General features: G+C 29.1%; 1 protein-coding gene across 1 annotated transcript in view; it reads right to left on the bottom strand.

Annotated features, from left to right (window-relative positions):
- LOC113376232 overlaps positions 1 to 23,739 on the bottom strand; it is a 57,559-nt gene that overhangs the window by 9,464 nt on the left and 24,356 nt on the right. Inside the window, exons 2-4 of the mRNA XM_026616142.1 lie at positions 9,308 to 9,483; positions 5,795 to 5,857; positions 2,498 to 2,678 (exon numbers count right to left, since the gene is read on the bottom strand). Of these exons, the coding sequence (XP_026471927.1) occupies positions 2,498 to 2,678; positions 5,795 to 5,857; positions 9,308 to 9,483 (420 nt within the window). The remainder of the gene's footprint in view (positions 1 to 2,497; positions 2,679 to 5,794; positions 5,858 to 9,307; positions 9,484 to 23,739) is intronic.

Here is a 23,739-nt window from a genome sequence, read left to right as displayed (position 1 = left end):
TTTCGCAATTCAGAAATTCAATATATGAAAATCTATGCAGTGATATCAGATGATGATAATATATGAATGAAGTCATAAACAACGGTCTTCCAAAAAACAGACATCTGACAGACAGTTTTTTTTAATAAAACAACGAAATGCTATCATGAATTTCTTTCTTAATGTATAGAGACATTTTAAGACACTTTATACTATTTTCTATATATATTAATTTAATTTTTGTTGTTTGATTTTAAATTGCGATCAGAACTTATAGGTGGTATAAGCTGCTGCAATGATTTGACTTTACGTCGCAACCCAATAGTTGGCCTATCTGTACTTGATAAATTTATTATTAAAATTTTTGTAATACTGATGTTTTTTGATTGGTTTAGCAATATCCCGAAAAATTATCATCTTTTGGAAACATATTGGTATATAAATTTTCAGTTGAAAATCGATGTAATTAATGCTTGACTTGAAGGCTACCCGTGAGGCGGGTATCGAACCTGAAACTGATTGAAATTCCATAGCTCTAACCACTAATTCAACGGGCATTTAAATTAATCTAATTCAATCAATTATATAATAATAAATGTTCCCTACAATTATCAATTTTATGCTAAATTGCAGTTAATGTATTATAACCAGTCAATGTTATATTATATTCACTAAATTTACATTATACCAACTAAGAATATTATTAGTCAATAAATAATAAAATTTATTATCCAATTTTCTTATAAATTTTCAAGCTTTATATATATATATACATATATATTCATAATTTATGTAAGTGCTATCGGAGCACAATATGCATTTTCATGCATTTCACAATATTATCGAAGAAAATTTAATATTTGATAGAGAGTTACTATTTCCAAATTGAAAGATTATAGTATGATATATAGTAGTGAAAATATTGTATTAGTTGTATGAATTAATATCCGAAAAAAGGTTTAAAAAAAACATACCAAAGTAAAATACCAAAAAGCGATGATTTGTTGCGATTTTTGTATTGGGGACCTCTAAAGGGTGGACCCAATCTTTGGGTCAATGCATGGGACATCAGAATTTATTTTGAAGATATAGTTTCTTCGGCAGAGTATCTTATTAACTTCCCATAGGGCAAGTTATAGTAATCGCAAAAAAATCGAAATTGAAAATTTTTATATATCTTTACGTTTCAAAAGCTTCTGAACATTTTGGCATACCTTAGAAAAAATGGATGTATGTGTGTGTGCGGATACAAATTTTCGTGACGACTTACGGAATACGGATAAAGCGATTTAAATAATTCAAAAAACATTCGATTCGTATTGACAAGGAGACGTGCTGATTAGTTTTTGGCGAAGGCAGGTCTAGCCGTTCCGAAGATACAGGGCAAAAAGTGCCAAAAACGGTAACTCAGTTTCAGAATACGGATAAAGCGATTTGAATAATTCAGAAACATTTTACTTGTACTAACAAGATAAAAAACTGATCAAATTTTGATGAAGGCAGGTTTATCCATTATTATTTCGTCTCTATGCAGTTAAAGCAGTACGATTGCTATGAAAAAAAGTTCATACAGAAACAAACAAAAATACAGATTTGTGATTTTTCAAATCAGTATTTTGTGAAAATATTGTTGTAATTTCAAGTTAATGTTTATAATACATAGTGTAGTGCATTACCATATCCTAATACCATGGATTATTAAAATTTTCCAATTTAACACTAAGATCAACTAATTGTAAGTACTATTTACTATTTTATTTTTTCTTTTCACTCCAATTCAATTGTTTTAGTTTTTAATTTTATTTTTAGTTTCCACTGAATGAAGGCTAGGATTATAGCCGAAACGTATGGATTTAAAATAAATTTTTGAAAGAAATTCATGTTTTTTATTGATGTTATGCCCGATTATTAGACTTTGTTAATACATATGTCAATATCAAATTCAGAATCATACAAAATATATATATATATATATATATATATATATATATATATATATATATATATATATATATATATATATATATATATATATATATATGTGTGTGTGATTTCGCTGTATTTTATTTTGGGGTTGGGGATATTGTGAAGTTTATATTTGGGAACTTATTGTTATTAGTTTAGGCATCCAATTGTGATAGGTAGTCGGCGGATAATTTCTGATTCAGAGTTATCCCAATTACTGTATTGACCCTGGTGGGAATCACTATGATTGACTAGATATTAAGCGGACTGTAAATTATAAATATCCCGTCACCATAAGAAAGGTGAGTAAAACAATGATTTGGTTTACGATATATATGGGTCTTTACTTAACAACCTTTTTCTCAGGTTACTTTTGCTAGTCTCTCCGTTTACACCCTAATCCGATGCGTCCCATGTAAAATGGAAAAAAATCTGGTCAAATTCTGACCAGACCATACAAGTTACTTTTTTCGAAACTAAATATTATCTTTAAATTATTTTTTGCTGAAACGAAAGATAATAATCTTCCATGTGACATCGATTTCCAACTTACCTTCTTCAGCTTCCATGTGAGATTCGATCAGCACCGAATAGCAAGTGCACGTCCGCGTTTTCTGAGTGTACTCGCATTCCCTGAGCGTTTGGAGACGTCCCATGTGCAGGACAGTTGTGGTCACCGTGACCAGCACGCACGTCAGCCCGCAGACCATGCCGCATGCACCGCTTACTTTGATCTGCAAATTCAAACCGCATACTAATTAAACACAATATAATTAAACCCAAAACCGAAACTGAAAATCCAATATAATTGTTTCCTAAATTATTAATATATCATTTGTAAAAAGTTTCTAGTCCATTTATTGAATAACTTCGAAAGCTCTTTTACGATTGCCTGTATCGGTCTGGTAGTGATTCGAAGTAAAGTTGTAAGAAGTAGTATCGCTCTTAACACAATACTCACGTTGAAAAAACAAAACAAGCTATTGCTTTGTAGAAAATTCCATTCTTTACAAAGTTTATTTCCCGTAACTTCACAAATGTAATTGAATATTTGACTTGCCAGTTTAGATATTTATAATTAATTGAAGTACTCCACATTATTATAGAATTTATCGAAAATATGAGTTATCAATATCATCAATATATAGCATATATTGGAAATAATTTACATTCGATTTATTTTAATAAGTGAAAAAGAATATTTTGTTGTTTTGTTAACGCTCGAATATACTTTGTTTTATATAATAGTAATAATGCAGGCAAGAATACCAAAAATCTCTTTAGGTAGGTTTTCAATGACAATCTTGGTTTCTCGATTTTGCTTCATTTTTTCTTATTATTATAGGATTAAAAATCGTTTTAAAAATACTAAATTATCTGATTATTGTCAAAGATTTTAAAATTGACAGAGCTTAATGAAAAATGCATTTCTTCTAAAACTTGGCCCTGGAAGTGTTCTGGCAAAGTTCTTAAGCAAGGCTGTTAATCTTCTAAGCGAATTTTGTACTTTTTTTAGTGATCTTACAAAAAAAAACGATCTAGATCTGCATAGATAAAAAAATGTTGTTATTTGTTAAAAATTAAAACTTTTATTGTATATAAATTATACGAGTGCAGAGACAGATCGCAATATATAGAGTAATAAAACAAAATTCTTGCTGAGCAATTGCTGGTATTTCTCATATCGTAACTTAAAAATTTTAAAAGCTCAAAAATAAATTTGATTTTTTTTGAGATTTTACAATTCATTTGAACATGTTCAAAAATTTTGAAAACATTTGAACATTTTTAATATTGAACAAATTTAAAAAATCGGACGCTCCGTTCTCTCACAAACTGAATTGCCATTTTCTGCATTGTTTACTCCGTATCTTCGAAACGGCTGCACCAACTTTTGCCAAATCAGCTCATCTCCTTATCAATAGGAAGCAAATGCTTTGATATATGAATAATTCAAATCGGCTGAGCGGTGCTTCCGAAAACGTCGACGAAATGTTGTACCCACACACACATACATACACAAACATTCATTTTTCTAAGGTATTTCAAAATGTTCAGAAACGTCTGAAACGTAAAGATATGTAAAAGTTTTCATTTTCGATTTTTGGACTATAACTTACTCTGCGGGAAGTTAAAAAAACGTTTTTATGTTTGTTTTTAGATTTCAAGCATAGGTAAAATTTCTACTATACCTAGAAATTATGAGTGCATAATAAATAGAAAATAGGTAAATTGTCTTCAAATTCGTAACTCAAATTATTTTAGAAAATATATTTTTTAGTATCAGAATTTTTGGTATACAACTTTTGATATTTTTACACATTTTTTGAAATATGTGTGATGTTTTTTAATATACGTTGTAAAATGTAATACATTTTTTAATTAAAAATGTTTTTAAATTATCGAACTTTGTATGTTTTTTATTATATCACAATGAATTCTCAACTCTGCAAACTCGCGATGACGCTGCACATAGCAGCAGAAGTGCAATTACTTTAAATGTCTCCGACTAGTAATGGTTCACAACAAATGACATCATTGGTCGTTATGTCTCTACAGAAACTATTTTCTTTAATACGGTGTAATTTACATATTCATTCTTTTCACAATATAAATAAATACAAATAAATGCATTGCGTCAGAGGAGAAGAAAGTAGTCAAGTACGAAGTGAGGTTGTAGGTGGAATAATGAATAATTTCCAAAGGCTTATAGATAATTGAGTGGGTAAACATTTTAATTGCCTTAGTTCAATATTTGTTTCATTTTTTTATAATTTAATATGCTTGTAGATAATTGCTAATGCAAGAGATGTTTCTCTACTATATATTACTCTTACTTATTCTAGATACCATTAGTGTTTTTGCAAAATTATGGGTGTTATTGTTTGCAAATTTATTTGCATTTATGTCAGAGAAAAGTACTTAGTCAAATATGAAATGTTGTTATAGATGCAATAATTAATAATTTGTAAATATGCTTATATATACTATAGATAGGTGATAGGATGATTTATCAGATTGGCAACTAAGTAAGTAAGGATTTTTGTAAGAAAATTAATGACATTTTTTTCATGAAACTAAATAAATATATTCTGTATTACATGGTCCATTTTGATCAATAATTATATATGGTTGTTACTGTTAAGTCTTGAAATAAAACAGATATCACCTGTCCTATTTTAAACATCTGTATTAAGTATACCAACCATAATTAATTACAATCGATATTTTGTATTTCATATTTAATTACAATCCGAAGCTCTGCAGTTCAAATAAACAATCTACAAAGCAAGATTCATTTGCATTGTGAGTCAAGTTTTCTAATAAGCAGAAATATATGATTAAATAAGTTTAAAGATAATTCATAGCCATTCAGCATTTTGCTACGCCAAGATTATTGCATTAAAGTTTTATAGTAGAAGTCATTTTGTAGGATTACCGTGACTGTGAGATCATTATCGTGATTAAATAATACGAAGAGCTTAGATTTTGCCGCTTCAAGTCGGATCGGTCAGAAAGAATGGCATCGGGATTCTTAAGAACCTAAGAACGACCATTTACTTCAATGTAGTTAAAAATGCAATCAACTATTTTTAGACAATGTCCAAGATTTTATTTAACGAATCTACAATGTACGATAGTACGTCCCTTGTATAAATAGAACAAATAATAGTTGAGGACAGAAAATCTTATTACAGCATATTGAGCTCTACGATCATTAAAATATGCACTGCGCTAATGTTCTCATACATATTCATATCTTTTTAAAAATTCAATTACGCTTCATATCGGCAAAAGACCTAGACACTACGTACTTTGTATAAAATTTTATTAGCATTTTAATACTTACTAAATAACTATAACGATTTCTTCTTCTCGCCAAACTCATTACGCACACTCCTGTTAGTATGAGCTGAAAATATAAAATAAAATATCAATAATGAGCATGCTAGTTTTATATAACATTTTTTACATTAAACTTGCAGATATAACAATATTTCACAATTGTACTGACATTAAATTGTCACAAAAAAAAGTGTGCAATATAGGAAAAAGGGCTTAAAGGTGAAGAGGTTCACCAGCGATACCTCAAAAACAAATAAAGTTAAGAATTTTTTAACAACTATATGAAATTATTTCATATATCAGCAAAATTACTGAATGTCTTCCTTTTTGTAAAGACAGATTGTAATTCAAAAAGAGAAATAAAAAAGAAAAAAAAATTGAAATTAGAGAGAAAAAATGTAAAACCAAAGATTACTTTAATTTTTACGGTGTTGCTATCGAGAGATAAATGGCAATATTTGAAAAGCCATAACAAAAGTATTTTCTTTCATTGTTAGTTTTTGTGGTTGTGAGCACTGTTGTTTAGTTTACGAGGCCTTAATATAATTTTTAGGTATACGTTGCCTAAATGTTTTATAACATGTATTATTGTTTTTAAATTAGATTCAATAGATTTTTATATATAACTTTTATAAAAGCTCACATGTGGGTGGGGTAAAAGGGATCAACTTAACCCTTTACCCTGACAAATGTGTGAACAATAAAAAATAGTAAATAAAAAAGTAAATTAGGTTAATAAAAGCTATTTTACAAAAGATAAAATGATTTAATAGTTATTCCAACTCTGTTAACGAATGTTTTTGAAGAAATGCCGGATTAAGGTTATTTACTGTGTAATCTTTGTAAAAAAAGTGCCCTTAAAATTTTTTTCACATTGGTTAAATATTTTAGCTAAAATAAAACATTATATCTATTTGTCCGATAGCTGTTCCTTCTTACCCAGCCTACGAGGTAAAAAGCGACAGATGAAAAATTTAGAAAAAAGTAAGTAAAAAACATATTTCTATAATTAACTGGAAATTTTACTGAACATTCGGTTTGAACAGTATAGTTACTAAAGTCAAATTGGACCTTGGCCCTGATAATAAAAAAAAAATATTTTGAGATATACAATTTTTTAATTATTTCTAATTAATAATAAAATCAGAAGAGGAGTTAAAGAGTAGCCTATATTTTTAAATAAAAGAAGTACGTAAGTAAGTAAGTTTAATTAAATTAGTTCGTGGAATAATGTAGCATTTTGATACATTTTAAGAAATCATTAGTAGTAAAACCAATCCTTATTATTTTTCTCTTTAACTACTTTCATTATAATATATTTCAATCTCTTTAACTACTCTCATTATTATATATTATATTTCTTATATTTAATTGTTCTTATTTCGTTTTCTGTATGCGTCCAAAAGCTATTATATTTTCTCTTAAATTATTGGAAGTAAATCGCACACTCTTTTGTATGTATTAACTGGTGCCAAGACGCAAACCCTAAGTCAATAATCAGATTGTTATTTTTATCCAAAAGTTTCATCGATATGATTATTATCAATATGCAAAAATAAACTCTATAAAAAACTCTAAATTTTTACCTACAATCTTGAATTATTATCACTATCGCCAAGCGCGAAATTTATTCCAGTATGATATTTACGTATAATATTCAAATATTTTCAGTCTCTAACGAAATTTATTTAATCCGGTATACAAATATGATGAATAATGTTTAATGCATGTTTCATATTTAACTTCGAGTAATTTAACTGAAACTGGATACCGCGCACCACAAAATCGTTAAAGTATCTCTATGCAGTAGTTAAACTGAATTCTGCATATTAATCCGCTTTTAAAAGTTCTCTATCTACTATTTATCCTATTCACACCCATTACGCAAATGTGAAAAAACAACTTTATCAACTAAAATACAAGCGCAGTGTATAAAAAACCAGTGACCTATATTTGTTCACTGTTATCGTTTAGTACAGAATAATGTTATTATGCAATTTATTGTTTGTGACATTGAAAATTATTAAGTTTATCATGTTATGTAATCTTTAGTTTTATAAGAATGTAATTAAAATTATATAATGACTTTGTCATTTGTAGAAGGCTTTGGGCATTTAATGTATGGGCTCGTTTAAACTTTGTTACAAAATCTATTTTGGTACCAGTGAATTTGTTAATATTTTTATATATTCAATTAATGGGAAATTTATATAACATTAACGACAATCAATTAGGTAGTTTCTCACTTTTTCTAAAATAATTGTTTTTAAATGAAGGTTTTTCGTTATTTTTTAATTTTGACAATACTTTTAATTCCCTTTTCACTTACTTAAAGTATAAAACTTCTGTTGAACGTATTACTGATATTGTTTACAAAGTAGATAGTAATAATTGTAATTGTTGTTACATTGGAGAAAGTTCCAAATATATTTACAAGAGAATGAATCAACATATTTGTAATTCAAAAAATCCAAATCAATATAAGACTATGTTTTCGGAACATGTCATTAGTTTAAAAATCCTATTATTTTACATAAGGAAAAGAATGGCGACCTCACAATCAGAAAATTTGCTGAATCTGTATTTATCTTATATATATAATATATATTATATATATGTGTGTGTATATATATATATATATATATATATATATATATATGTGTAGGGTATGCCAAATGGCGGGGCACAAAGGTTCAATTTGACTTTGAGCAATTATATTGTAAAAACCAAAATGGTCGTTTATCTCCTGAAAGCGACATGGTAAGAATTAAGATAATGGCTTGTTATACATTTTTTGTCTTCTACTTTAAAATAGCATCCTTAATATTTTTCTTGGTTTTGAGACCTTTAAACACCACTCTATTGTACTCTATAAATTAATGGTAAATGATTTTGTAAGCTACAAATAATATTATATTTAATGAAAAAAATATTTTATGAATTGAACGTATATCGTAGCGTTTTAGCATGTTTTATAAGAAAGATTCAATCAGTAGGTGATATTTTACAACAATTATTGCTATATTGAAAAAAGTAGTTATCAAGTGCGCCATAAATAATTATGTTAGCGTTAGTAGTAAGTAGACTTCATAATTTACAATAAAGTGTATAGTCTGCATTTTGCTTCCGACCCAAATGGTGAAATCTTAAACCGTGTTACTACAATATGATTAACTTATAAGCAGAAAAAAAACGGAAATGAATAAGTATGACCGAAATGCACAGATGCTAAAAAATGAAAATATCTTTACTAATTCAATTATTAATCATCTGAAATTTATTTAATCATCAATCCAGTTATGTCTGATTGTGAGATATGGCTTCTGCAATAATTTTTCACGTCAAAAGCATGCATCTCGCGTCGACTGAAAGCTGTGACAATTTGCACAGAATGTTATATGTTCTATAAGTTGGAGAAGATAACGCGATTCACATTTCGGTTTAAAAATTCATTCCATCTCCGGTCGTGCGCTTGGCAGCTTTCGCGAGTTCAAAGGAATTCTTCTTTTGGACTCACCAGTGTGGCAGGTACGAAGGTGGGGACTGTTTCGAAATAACCAACAGTAGACGTGTAAGACCTCAAAAGGAAATAAACGCCGAGGAAGAGCACTCCTAAGATAGCTGACATGCCGCCGCAGAGAAGGCAACACATGACATATTTCCGAACGCCATTATTGTTACCGGAGTGGAGTCCTGGAACGAAGAGATAACAGATATTATTATTACATATAACCAAGGATAACAAAATTCAGATCGAAATTACAGCAAAGATTGCATCAACCGAATTGGTTAACATAGTCATTGCGGAAAATTCTGCTCCGATATTAAATTTATTTTATATTATTTTATCTAATACGCTATATTGGACCATGCACTTGCAAAGGAATTTCAGACCAATAAAACCACCAGCTTTTCATACATAGAAAAGCTACCGATATTACATGGTCACACAATACAATAAAGCGTTTATGAAATTTTATTCGCTACACATATTAGATATTCTCATATTTTTCAGTTTATTATTTATTTATATTTTCAATTTCAGTAGGGTAAGTTATAGTAAAGGGCCAAAAATCAAAAATAAAATTTTTTGCATATCTTCACATTCACGTTTCAGAGGTTTCTGAACATTTTGGCATACCTTAGAAAAAAATGGATGTGTGTGTATGCGTGTGTGTATGTAGTATGTATGTATGTATTTTATTAATTTTTCCTCGATTTTCGGGAGCACCGGTCAACCGATTTGAATTATTTAAAAACCATTCGATTCCTAATGATAAGGAGACGTGCTGATTAGTTTTTGGCCAAGATATAAAGCAAAGAGTGCAGAAAATAGAAATCGAGTACGGAGCAGTGATGCCAGTACACAAAATTTAAATTTATATGGATAATGAGCTAAATTATTGCAAAAAAGAATTTAATGTTTTATGTTTACAAAATAATAGTCATCAGGTTTTGTCGCACACGTATATGCTTCCTCCAATAGTTCTTGCTCCATAAAAAAAAAGATTAAAGATTTCCAATTATGCATTCATCTCGATCATCAAGATTTTTTTATTGATATTATAAATAGCAATTAAAACAATACAATTTTATAAGCTATATTAATAAGATTAAAATAAAGTTAATATTATTTTCAAGTATAGAAATAACCTGAAGTGAGTGAATTTCTTATTAAGGCTAAGGAAGGTACATTGGCCAACATTTTGAGAGTCTTCTTATAGTTGGTACATTGAGAACTGGTCTTAGCAACACATAGATAATCCTCAATTTTTTATATATAAGTTTTACTTCTGTCTTCAATTACTTCACGAATTGTAAAAATTTCTTGAAATTTTGTTTGTATTTTCTGCATATTAACAATATTGGACTTGGTCGGTTGATTCTCAATTATCGACATACAAATTCTACTTCTGTCTTTAATTAGGTTCTCTACCTTAAGTCCATAAGGAATGTGAAATTGGAAACGTACCAAGATGCGTCTGTAATATTTCTTAAAATCTTTGATTGTATTTTCTGCATAAATAATATTGGACTTACTTGCACATCCCCTTAACTCAAAAGTTCACACAGGTTTCAGAAAGGATTTATATATCAAAAGTTTGTTTTCTAATATGAGGTTTGAGATTTTTCCTATAAGCCACTGCAATTCTCGCATTTTCAGTTTTATGTGTTGAAAACTTAACTTGATATGTACTCTTCATGTTGTCTGCCCAGATAAATACTTTTACGTCATTTTTTTGTGGTATTTGTCATTCAAATAAACAGATTGGCAATTATTAACTTCACGTGCGGTAAGTTATAGTAATCGCAAAAAAATAAAAATGAAATTTTTCGCTATACGTTTAAAAGGCTTCTGGACACTTTGGCACAACCCAGAAAAAATGGATGTATCTGTGTGTATGTTCAGATACAATTTTTCGTTCACGATTTTGGGAGCTCGGATTAACCGATTAGAATATTTCAGAGAGCATTGGATCGTATTGACGGGGAGACGTCAATACTTGATAGAGTCGTCAGGCTTCTTCTTCCTTTATCGAGATAGTTTATAATCAATTATGAAGTTACATTAATTTTAGTTATCATGGTTTGTTTTGGCAAAACTTCTATTTGCCATCCCTGCCATATAATATATATAATACTCTGTCCCATCCGAGTGCTTTGGTTTCGGGCTCCGCGTACCCGTAACCCAGATATTATCCAGTGTTTTGTTATCATCATATATTCTTTGTTCACTTGCTGTTCCAATAATGGTTAATACAGATAAATATATTCAAGCAAATACGTTACTTTCAATATGCAATAAGTTATTGTTACTGATAATGTAATATAATCATATAACGAAATATGCTAATTAAAATTTGGACGTAAAAGATTCAAAGTTCAGTGTCAATTGTTGTTTGGTGACAGCTATCAGAACTACGTTTTCTATGAGCTGCGTTTGCTATTGTACAATCTAACCTAGATTTCATATGTAAACTGGTTGACCACTGAGTTGCCATCTCAATAAAACTACTAGGTTAGATTGTACAATATAGGATAGAGCGGAACTTAAATAGACTAGTCTACATATGAAAACAAGTGTTTGACCACTGAGTTGCGATCTCGATAAAAATACTAGGTTAGATTGTACAATATAGGATAGAGCAGAACTTAAAGGCTCGCGGGTAGAAAGGTCCATCATTATTATCTCAAGAACAAGTATAGTGATAGTATTTTTAGTTTTAGTGATACTATTTTAAAGTGGAAAGCAAAAGACGTGTAACATGCCATCACCTTCATTCTGACGACGTCGATATCAGGAGATAAAGAAAAATGTAACAACATTTATATCAAAAACACATTTTTTTTTGTTACAATCGCTTCCATCAAGAAAATTCTTAAATATTTATTTAGCTTGGTCGAGATTCTAAATTAGCTACGGCATTTTAATATGAAAAGTAAACCAATTTATAAAAGTCAATTCTAATATAATTTGTTGAAAAAATAGATGTCATAATGAATTCATAATATTCTAAACGCTATATTTACAGAGTAAACAAAAAGTGATTATAAAGGAGAAATGAGGAAAACGTAAGAGCATGAACATACCCACTTATGAATGCAGACTTATATAAGGGAGTAAAAGAGTACGCATACGGAATTATATATTTATTATAATGTATATTATAATATTTATTATAATGTATATTTTATAATTAACCTTAGCTAATATATGTATATTCTTTATTCGTCACTAAATGCTCGTCGTGATGTGATGTTTGGAAAAACTTGGACTATTACCACCCGGTTCCAGATTCCTGGGAGTCCTGAAGTCGACCAGCTCGATAGAAAAATATGTTATGAAAAAATTGAATTTTTTTTTTAAAATAATTTAAATCGGATGCTTAGTTTTTTTAAAACTGCTTTTTTGTACATTTAGCTCCATAACATCGAAACGGTTAGGCCTCCCTTTGTCAAAAACTAATCACCACCTCTTGCCATCATTACAAATTGAATGTTTTTTAGATCATTTAAATCGTATGCTTTGTTCTCTCAAAAACTCTATTTCTATTTTTTGCACTCTTTGCTCCGAATTCCCAAAACGGCTGCCAAAAACTAATCAGCACATCTCCCTCTCAATAGGAATCGAATGTTTTTTTAAACTATTCAAATCGGTTGATTCTTGCACCGAAAACGTGGAGAAAAAATTTTGTATCCATACATACACACACACATCCATTTTTTCTAATGTATGCCAAAATGTTCAGAAACCTTTATAACGTGAAGATATACAAAAATTTTCAATTTTGATTTTTGGACGATTACAATAACTTACCTCACGGAAGTTTGAAATATTGTTTTCTATCAATGAGGTTAAAATATGTGGTGAAAATTTTCGAAGAAACTTCATCAAAGAAAAGCTAATCTGGTGGGGCGCATGGGATCGTGCCTCAAGGCAAATTGCTGGAACTTCCCGTACCAAAAATTCTTTTTTTTTTAAAGATTAACATTTTTGAAAAAAAAATTACTCTGAAAAATTAGATTTTTGAGAAACTATAAATTTTTGACAAAAATTTACTTTTTTTTAAAAAAAAGACTTTTTGAAGAAAAGTGTATTTTGAAATATTTTGGAAATTCTAAACTTTTTTTCAAAGCAATCGTACTGCTTTAACTGCATAGAGACGAAATATCGAAGCGCGTAAGCGCCGCGCCGCCGTCTAAGGGATAAGCATTGGTACGGAACCCATAGGAATGTAAACAAAATTTATACTTATTGTGAAAATCTCTATAAAATATTTGATAATTTGATGTGCATATGTCTAATGATCATTTTTGACCGCCAGATGGCATTTTTTTTTACTTTTTTTACTAGATCTCCGAAACCGCTAGACTTGCCTTCATGAAAATTTGATCAGTTCTTCATACAAGTAAAATGTTTTTTGAATTATTCAAATCGGATGCTCCGTTCTCTTAAAAACTGAGTTACCGTTTTTGTCACTTTTTGCCCCATATCTTTGGAACGGCTAGACCTGCCTTCGCCAAAAACTAATCAGCACGTCTCCTTATCAATACGAATCGAATGTTTTTTGAATTATTCAAATCACTTCATCCGTGTTCACGAAATCGTCGACGAAAATTTGTATCTGAACTCACTTACACACACGCACACACATACACATACACAGACATACATACACACACACATACATCCATTATTTCTAAGGTATGCCAAAATATTCAGAAACCTCTGAAACGTAAAGATATACAAAAATTTTCATTTTCGATTTTTTTGCGATTACTATAACTTACCCTACGGGAAGTTAAAAAAGTTTAAAAACCGTTATTATATACATATATATTATAACACATTGCGTGTGTGGGTGTGCAAACTAAACGTAACAAATTGCATTGTTTTTTACTATCCATATATTTCATTTATCTATTTTATATTGAAAGAACTTCCGTGTTTTTATTTTGAAACACTATCAGTGAGTGTTTCAATTCAATTAAAACCGTTTTCATTAACTTTAGCGACTGTAGGATAAATGAAATAGTGACCATTAATTTTGCACATTTTATATACTGCTGCAATAGTATCGTCGAAGTAAATAAAATACTTCTGAACATATTGAATAATTCAATAAGTCGCAATACGATGGCGAGCGTGGAACTTTTTCGGCACGTATCGAATGCGGCCAACTGTCACCAACTATTTGCTTTCGTTGACAATTTTAAAAAATCATGCGATAGTATCAGGATCAAAGTTTCGGGACCTTATTGCTAAATTTCGCTTGCACGGCCGCTGATGTCGCAAACGGTCAGATAATGATGCAAATGCAAACAGCTCGCGTATTCAAAAATGATTTCATTGAGGTTTCATAACGTGTTTTATGCATTATAATACATTATGATATGATGCCATGCCAGTATCATTCTTCGCGTAATATAAACGAACGAGAGACGGCACAACATGCTACGGCTAAGGCATTCCGGAACAACACGCAGGAAGCGCCCAAATATTTTCAAACAAATTCTTGTTGCGCTCAAAAAATGCGTTTATAACGACTTTATTAAATAACACCCACTCTGTAAAATGTAATTTTAAAGCAATTTGTGTATTACTTTGAAGAATAGAACCGTAATTAAAAGATGCCTGTTGTTTCGTAGATCCGTTTTTTACATTCCCGAAGGAAAAGTTTATGTTTTCGCCAGAAAATCCGATTAATTAATATTATTTTTTTCGTCATTTCAAATCATTCTGAAATATTCACTTCCCATAAGGTTTTCCCATAAGGTTCCCATAAAGTTTTTGTAATCGTCCAAAAATCGAAATTAAATTTTTTTGCATATCCTCACGTTTTGATGGTGAAAAAATGGATGTGTGTGTGCATGTATGGATACAATTTTTCGTTCACAGATCAATCGATTTGAATGGTTAAAAAACATTCGATTTTTATTGATAGGGAGGTGTGCTGATTAGTTTTTGCCAAAAGTCTGTCCAGCCATTTTGGAGTTACGGAGCAAAAGTGCAGAAAATAAAAATCGAGTTTTTGAGAAAAATAAGCATCCGATTTGGATGATTCAAAAAACTAACTGCTTGTGTCGACGAAACGATTATTTTTGAGAAAAGAAAAAAAATATATCTAGTTTTTTTTTTAAATTCTAAAAAAAAATTTTGAATATCGTAAGTAATTCGGATTTACAAAATTTTAATTCGTTACGGGAATTTCCAACAATTTGCCTCAAGGCACGATGCCGTACACCACTAGTTTGACATCAATATTGAAAAATATGTTTGAGGGTGCATGTGAGTCAAATTTTGACATGGCAACAAAGCTCCAATTTGACTTTGAGCAATTACATTTTGAAAACCAAACCAATTATTTCACAACAAATAACACATAACAAACAAACAACTATCTGATTATGTCTCAGTTAATTCTTCAATGTAAAAATGTGTTTTTTTTTTCTGTTTTCAAAAATTCGTAACCTAGTCCTTTTTACCCCATATGCGGGGTACATTGGGACGGCCTGCGAGTAAACAGTTCCAATGTCTTAATTTAATTTTAAATAGATTTTACATATTAATGGCTACATTGTTCAACCATTCAATCATAGGAAAATATAAATTACTTGAATGCATTTTTTACGGAGATGACACTGTAAATAACCTGGATCTAGTATTTTGTCAGAAATATTTATCAGCAAAGTTGGGATAACTATTTATTTAATTTATCTCTTGTAAAATTGCTTTTTTAACTTAATTAACTTTTTTATTTGCTATTTTTTATTATTTACACCTTTGCCAGGGTGAATGTTCAGTTGGTCCCTTTTATCTCATCCAGATGTATGCATTTATAAAGGTTATTTAAAATAAAATGTTGAATCTAACTTAAAATTTACATAGCATCTTATAAAACAGTTATTAAAACATCTTATTAAAACATCTATACTAGAAAATTATATTAAGGTCTTGTAAACTAAGCAGCAGTATTTTTTTTTTTTTTGAATTAGCAGAAAAGTGCAAAAAAAATCATCTTCGTTGTGGCAAAAAAGCTGAAATTCAATTTTGAAAATTTGAGAAGATATCAGTTGAGAATCATGCTGATTAGTTTTTGGTATAGAACGCAATTAACTGTTAAATTTTTTTTTGGCGATTTTGATCAAATTTTGTGTGATGATAGAGTGTATAATCTTAATGAACATCCTAAATCATTATAGGCCTGCGCAAAGAGGTTTATTATAAAAATTCATTAGGCTGTTCAAATAAAATTTAAAAATTTATTATGTAGTTATAACGGATCGTGTCAAAATTTCAAAATACTATCGTAACAATTTTAGAAGATCATTAATCTCAATTTTATTGATTAAGTCGGTTTGTTACACATATCGGAAATTCTTATATTTCTTATATATTTTGGATACAGGATGAAATACTCACTACAGATACAGAAATATACAGATAATAAATTATCTTAATTAAATTAATTGCAGTAAAATATAACACTAAGACAAAATTAAGTCTTACATTAGTATTATGTAAGTTCATGAAACTTATGGCAAAATCCCTCTAGTTATTTTTTATTCAATTGTGGATGAACATACAAAACCTGTCTAATAACCTTTGGAAAGTAAATCAAATCTTAATCTTGCTTACGAATGTTTTTCTCAAAAAGAATGCTTGCTCAGAACATTCGAAATCAATTTTCGAAGTAAACAAAATATTGCATAAAATTGTGTCAGTCATATGTATATCACTCTAAGTAGTAAAACCTGAAAATTTTTTGGCTTTCGAACAAAAATTTCAATATAGCATTAAAAATAGCATTTTTCCAGAAATTTTGTCAAAAAAGAATTTTTTTGATACATTTAGTTTCCTTTATATATTTATAACTATTTTAACTAATAAAATTGCCATGGTCCTTGTGCATTTTTCTGATATTATCGTGGCGGTTGACGTGTTAAAAATAGATTTTTATGAAAAAAGTAAATTTTATAAATAACCTCATTATTTATTTATACATGTGACTTATCTATACTTCGATCACATATCCATTGTTATTTATCACTATATTTTATATTATATAGAATATTTAACTTTCTTCACAATTTTTCTTCGAAACATGTATCATGATGTCTAGATAGATTACCCATGCACATTTTTCATGTGACAGATTTCTAAAAGCGCCTAATATTCAATTTTCACATCACGACATTATATGAGCTCGTCTAAAGGCGATTAAACTTATCAGATAATTCAGGCGTAATAAATTTATTATTAGTGAAATCTAGATAGCATAATAATAAAAAAAATAATAAAAATATTAGGAATTATGGAATTATGTAATTATTGGTAATAAAAATCAAAGCGAAATGAGCAAATTTATATATAAAATAAAAGGTATGAATATTGTCTTTAATAATTCATTATTCTGATTTGATTATTCGGATTTATCTTTCCAGATATGATTTAAAAATATATTTTATGTGACAGATTCCATTTTATATCTTTTCTCAATTTTACCGCTCATCTTTTCGATACTCTTCTTTTATTGATCATAAAAACCAGTTTAATTTGGCAGAGCAGATGCCCGCTTATCAACGACCAAAATAATGATAAAACCTTTTACATTTATCTGTATTTAATTAGCATACACATATAAGGCATCAGATACAGATGTGCAAAATATATTACTAACTAGTCCAATGTCCAAATGATAATTATTGATTTCGATTTTTATATCGTCGATTGTGTTTTTTTTCTGCTGGTAGACATTTAGTCATAAATTGACTAGACGACAAAATAATCTGCAGAGTTAATACTGTCAATAGATTACAAGAAAGATAATAAAGTCGTAATTGAATTATTTTTACTCATCAAACAAAATTGCGAGGTGTTGTGTAACATAACAAATTTAAGCATCCATGCATATATGTATATACAGGGTGTCCCAGAACTCATCGTCAAGTAGTCATGAAAAAAAATATAAAAAAATATTTCATGTAGTTTGAAAACTATGAGCTTTTAACCCTTTCCATTAGCTAATTGCGAGATGTACATGTATTTTGCCGCCGGAGCGGCGGCATCCGAGTGGAATGGGTGATTAATCACGTGAGGTTTTTATGGGAAGGGGGGGAGTTTGACAAAAAATCACAAAATATGACGTGGTGGAGAGAGGGGTATAGTAAGATATCACGTGTATTTAATTTTACCTGATTTTTTTATAAAAAAAATCAAAAATGTTACAACTTTTTTCGTAACTAAAATTACACGAGATGTTTGGTGGGGCAATTTGGTAATTTTGAATATCACCACATATAACCAAGGGGTGTTCAAAAATTCTTAAGAAACCGATCACGTGATTAATGAACGCTCCAATTGATGAAACTGTTATTGTGTTTTTTATTAATTTTGTTCATTTAAACTTTGGATCCATAAACGTAGATAACATTTTTAGCACCCTAGTCAAAAATATTGACACAATTGCTTCAAGTTTTCAAGAATTAAGACTTTTTGTTAAACTTTAAATTTAAAATTTTCAAAATTGGTCTATTGGTTGAGAGGCCCTCCTATAAAAAATGTACTGAAGTGTGTTTTTGTAGTAACAAGAAGTTTATTAGAATTTACACTGTATCATTTCATCTCTTGTAATTAGAACATTTTGGCTCACCTTCCATATATAATAGTTAAATTATATTTTTGAACTAATAACGCAAATTTAAATTTACATTAATAATGAGCCGAACCATAGTCTCAAAACGTTTATAACCTTAAAATTATCTAAGAAAGTTATTGCAAAAAAAATTATTTCAATATTTATAAAACTTTATTTTTATAAATATACCATACCTACTAAAATAAGTCATGGGGTATTTTTAAAATGCGTCACAATTTTATAATGTTATCCCAATTTTTTTGCTTATTTCCTGGTTCAAAATTATGCATGGTAAAACCTTCTGAATATTACATGATGATGAAATCCATTGCATTATTTTAAACATTTAATAATGTGAAAAAATTACCATGAGAAGTTTGTGCGATATATTTAATTAGTTTTTTTTGTTACTAAATCAAATAAAGCTTTTAAAATTAAATATAACATGTAAGAACTACTTGGGCACATAAGGAAAGCTATGGACATATAAAGAGGTTTTTAAAATATATATATATTTTTTTTAATTTTTGCTTGCTTGAATATTCTAGGGAATTTAATTAATTTTTCTACTACTAGCATATTTTCACCATACAATATTCTGCATTTAATAATGAACTATGTTGGCACCTTTATTCATATAGTTTGTTGTATTCAAATAGTTGTGAAATTAAATTATTATGGTTTCATTGAAAACCAGCTTGATTTTAATGTTGGAAATCGTAGTAATTAAAATACCAATTAGAAATTATAATTTAATCGTATAATATGGTGCACCCTCTATGTTGAAGTTGAGGATACTCTTGTACCATGTGATAATTTGTAAAGGTTATGGTAAATAGTTGTCATCATGTCCAGTTGTCGAAAAAAATTGGTAGATTTAGAATTTATTGTTGTTTTGGATACCAGTGAAGGATACTGTAATATTTTAATTTAATACCTAATAATTAAATGTTATTTTGGATAACTACTGAAGGTACCCAAATACCTGGCGCTGATGGATGCTGATTATAAAGGTGTTGTATAATTATTATTTATTATAAATCTAGCAAAATATTTCATCAAAAAATATTTAAAATATAAAATTGTGTTATATATTTATTAATAGCACTTTTAAATTACGGTGCAAAATAGCACAGCATATTTCACATAGTAAATTAAATTCATTAAGTTGATTGTGCACTATTGTGTAGAACTGTAAATCCAAAGAATCATATTCATAAATACTATTTGTGTTTGTGTCAAAACAAATAATTTGCCATTTCTGATTTCTGATTTCTGATTGTTTCAAAAATCATCAAAAATCTTGCATCTTTGATCATTAACATTCGACCAGATCTTACTGTCAAGAATAATCTAGTACTCTGGCGATGTTGTGATTCTCTGTCAGAAAAATGCAGTGAATTTAAAAATAATATTTTTTATTGGCGTCATCGATAGCCGGTTGTAAACACTGATTGGTCATTGTGCATATACACAACTAATAACGCAAAATAATGAACTGTAATCATGTATCTTACCGTGCAGAATGCATTCTAGGACGTACTACCCAGTTTAGTGCTGGAAGCACTATACGAATTTCGATAGTATCGAAAAATAAAAAGAAATTGAATAAAAAAAATGAATATAAATCTGATAATACATAGCTTATGCACATACATATATGTTATATAAAATTTAATGAAGCAACAGCCAAATTATGAAACTTTTATTCAGTGATTCATTAGTGTTTAACATTTAATAGTGTGAGACATTTTCCATTGCCATTTCACACCGCAGTGCCCAAAATGGGCTATTTTTAATTGGAAACATATTTTTATCTATATTTTCAAGAGAAAATTGATATCACTACTACATGATAACAGATTGAAGTTCGAATTTGTGGCCCTGTTCATATAAGGCAGCGCAGAAATGTAGAGCTATTTTTGAGAAAGTTTGAGTTTCATGAGTTCAAGTTGTCTTTGTATAGTTTTGGAGTGGGCAGGGATTTTGACTCTTAATATAAAATAATACTTTATTTAATTCAATCTAGTCGTGCAATAAAAAATATTGCTTTAAAAATATTGAATAAATAAAAAAATAAATTCAAAATCAATATTCACAAAAAGATGAGACATGGGTAATATATAAGACTTTCTATAAATCATAATTTATTTTAACTATCAGAACATTTTTTTATTAAGTATGCGGATAAATCTAAAAACATAATTTTATGAGTTAACAGCGAACATAACTTAAAGGGCCTAACTGTTGTTATAATTTTTCTCAGCTTTCTTTTTTTCCCAGAAAGCGATCCAACGGTTGGACTATCGCAAATTGATATATTTTATTGTTAGAAATTTTCTAATAGTGATGATTTTTAAATTGATGCAGCAATGCCAGAGAAAGGATCCTTTTACATAGAAACACTAAATATATATCCGAAAATAAAGTTGTAGTAATTGCAAAAAAACGAATATAAAAATTCTTTACGTTTTAAAAGTTTCCGAAAATTTTGGCATACCTTAAAAAATTGATGTATGTGTGTATGTGTAGATACAATTTTTGTCGACGATTTCGAGAGCAACCGATTTGAATGAAAAAAAAATTCGGCTTCTTATGATGGGAAAACTTGTTGATTAGTTTTTGGTAAAAGCAGGTCAATTTCGAAGATATGGGGGAAAAGTGCAAAAATGGACGACCTTTGGTTGAACCATGAACCGACAACCGGTTTCAAAATATTCAAGAAATTCCAAATTATATATAAAGCCTCGTAGTACATCATAATTGTTAAATATTATTTTTGGAGTGCAAAGTGCAACATAAAATGTCCAACCTAGTTATATATGACATACGAGTAATCTGCATAGCTCTCCATTTTTATACAAATAAGTTAAAAGGCAGGTCAATTTCGAAGATGTGGTGAAAAAAATGGCTGACCTCCGGTTGAACTATGAACCGACAACCGGTTTTAAAATTTTCAAAAAATTCCAAATTATACAAAATCGATTTTTTTTAAATAAATTCAAAATTTCAAACTGCGCAATATTGCGGGCAGTTGCAGCAATTTGCCTTAAGGTACGATGCCATGCACCAGCAGTATAAGTGTATAAGTGTACAATACATAAATTACAAGAAATGTATCAATATCAATATCAATAAAATAACAATGAATTATTTTCCTTCTCATCGTCAGCACTACCTCCGTAATAATGCGTCTTTTGAATCACTCCGCGGACGTGCGTGGCTATTATAAATAATTTACATATTCGCTCACAAAGCCCTTCGATAAACGAGTTTGGCATATGATCGTCGGTTATTGCTCGATTGGTTCGACCATTGTTTTCTATGTACCACGAGTTCAAAAGTTCATTTTCTTTTGTTGTAATGTGAGCTTTTAATGCATGTAATTGTAATATTAATGGGTATCTAGCACGAAAGCGTTGGTGCGCTGCTCTACGAACGCGATTGAAAAATGAAAAATGGAAAATGAAAATTGTTTGCGATCGCAGTATTAATATTTTTAATTAACTCATACAATTGCAAGACTTAGAAATGTTCTAAAATACTACTTATTTTCTACCGCAATGTATGAGTAGAGCGAGTTGGTATAGAGTTGTTTACTTTTAGTGCAAATTATTTAATTTGGGACATATTTCACTCATACCGGTCATATAAAAAATAAATCATATAGGGTAAGGCGGGGCACAAAGGTTCTATTTGACTTCAAGTAATTATACTGTTTAAACTAAATAAACTATATCACAACACATAACACGTATCAAACAAACAACTATGATACTATGTTCAGCAAACTTCCCAATTAATTCTTAATTACGAAATTGTGTTGTTTTATAATTTTTCTAAAGTTTGTCATCTGCCCCTTTTTACCCCATAGGCAGGGTAAAATCGGGCAGATAGGGGACAAACAGATCAAATATTTTATTTTTAATTCATTTAACAATATTCAACCAATGCAAAATATAAATTTAATGGGCACATTTTCTACAATAATAATACTGTATATAACCTTGATCTGATACTTCATCACAAATAATTTAACTATTAAATTAATTTATATGTTAAAAATTGCTTTTTTAATTTCTATTTTTTAATGTTTACACCTTTACCAATGTAAAAGTTTAGTTGTTGCTTTTTACCTCACCCGCATTTATAAAGGTTATATATAAAAACTGTTAAATCTAATGATAATGATTCTGATTACAGTAGTACATATTTTATTATCTAACAAAGGTAGTATTATTACCTTAAATATGTAATGGTGTTTGATAGTTTAACTAACAAAACACTAATGACATAATTTTAAGAGAATGCTAAAGGATTAGAATAATTGTTAAAACAAATTGTTTATAATTTATGGACTCTCTATGAACCTCAAGATCTTTAGTAACTTGGAAAACTTTAGTCATTATTATCTTGTTATGATGTAGCCTCGTAGTACATCATAATTGTTGAATATTATTTTTGGAGCGCAAAGTGCAATACGAAAGGTGCATCCTAGTTATATATAAGTTAAAAACACTTTGAACTAGCTGGAACTTCCCGTAGCAAAAATTATTTTTTTTAAAAATGATTGTTTTTTTTAAACTTTGAAAAAAAAAATAGATTTTTTAGAATGTTTTTTAAATAATTGAATTTGCTTGGACCCGTTCTCGAAATCGTCGACACTAATTTGTATCCGCACACACACACACACACACACATACATCCATTTTTTCTAAGGTATGCCAAAATTAACAAAAACCTCTGAAACGTAAAAATATATAAAAAATTTCATTTTCGATCTTGTTGCAATTACTATGACTTACCCTAC

This window comes from Ctenocephalides felis, unplaced genomic scaffold, assembly GCF_003426905.1.
Source record: "Ctenocephalides felis isolate EL2017-DRISC unplaced genomic scaffold, ASM342690v1 CF-g0.4_SCAFFOLD_01886, whole genome shotgun sequence".
Taxonomy (NCBI): domain Eukaryota; kingdom Metazoa; phylum Arthropoda; class Insecta; order Siphonaptera; family Pulicidae; genus Ctenocephalides; species Ctenocephalides felis.
The sequence above is the reverse complement of the archived record's forward strand: the minus strand, read 5'-3'. Positions and strand labels throughout refer to the sequence as shown.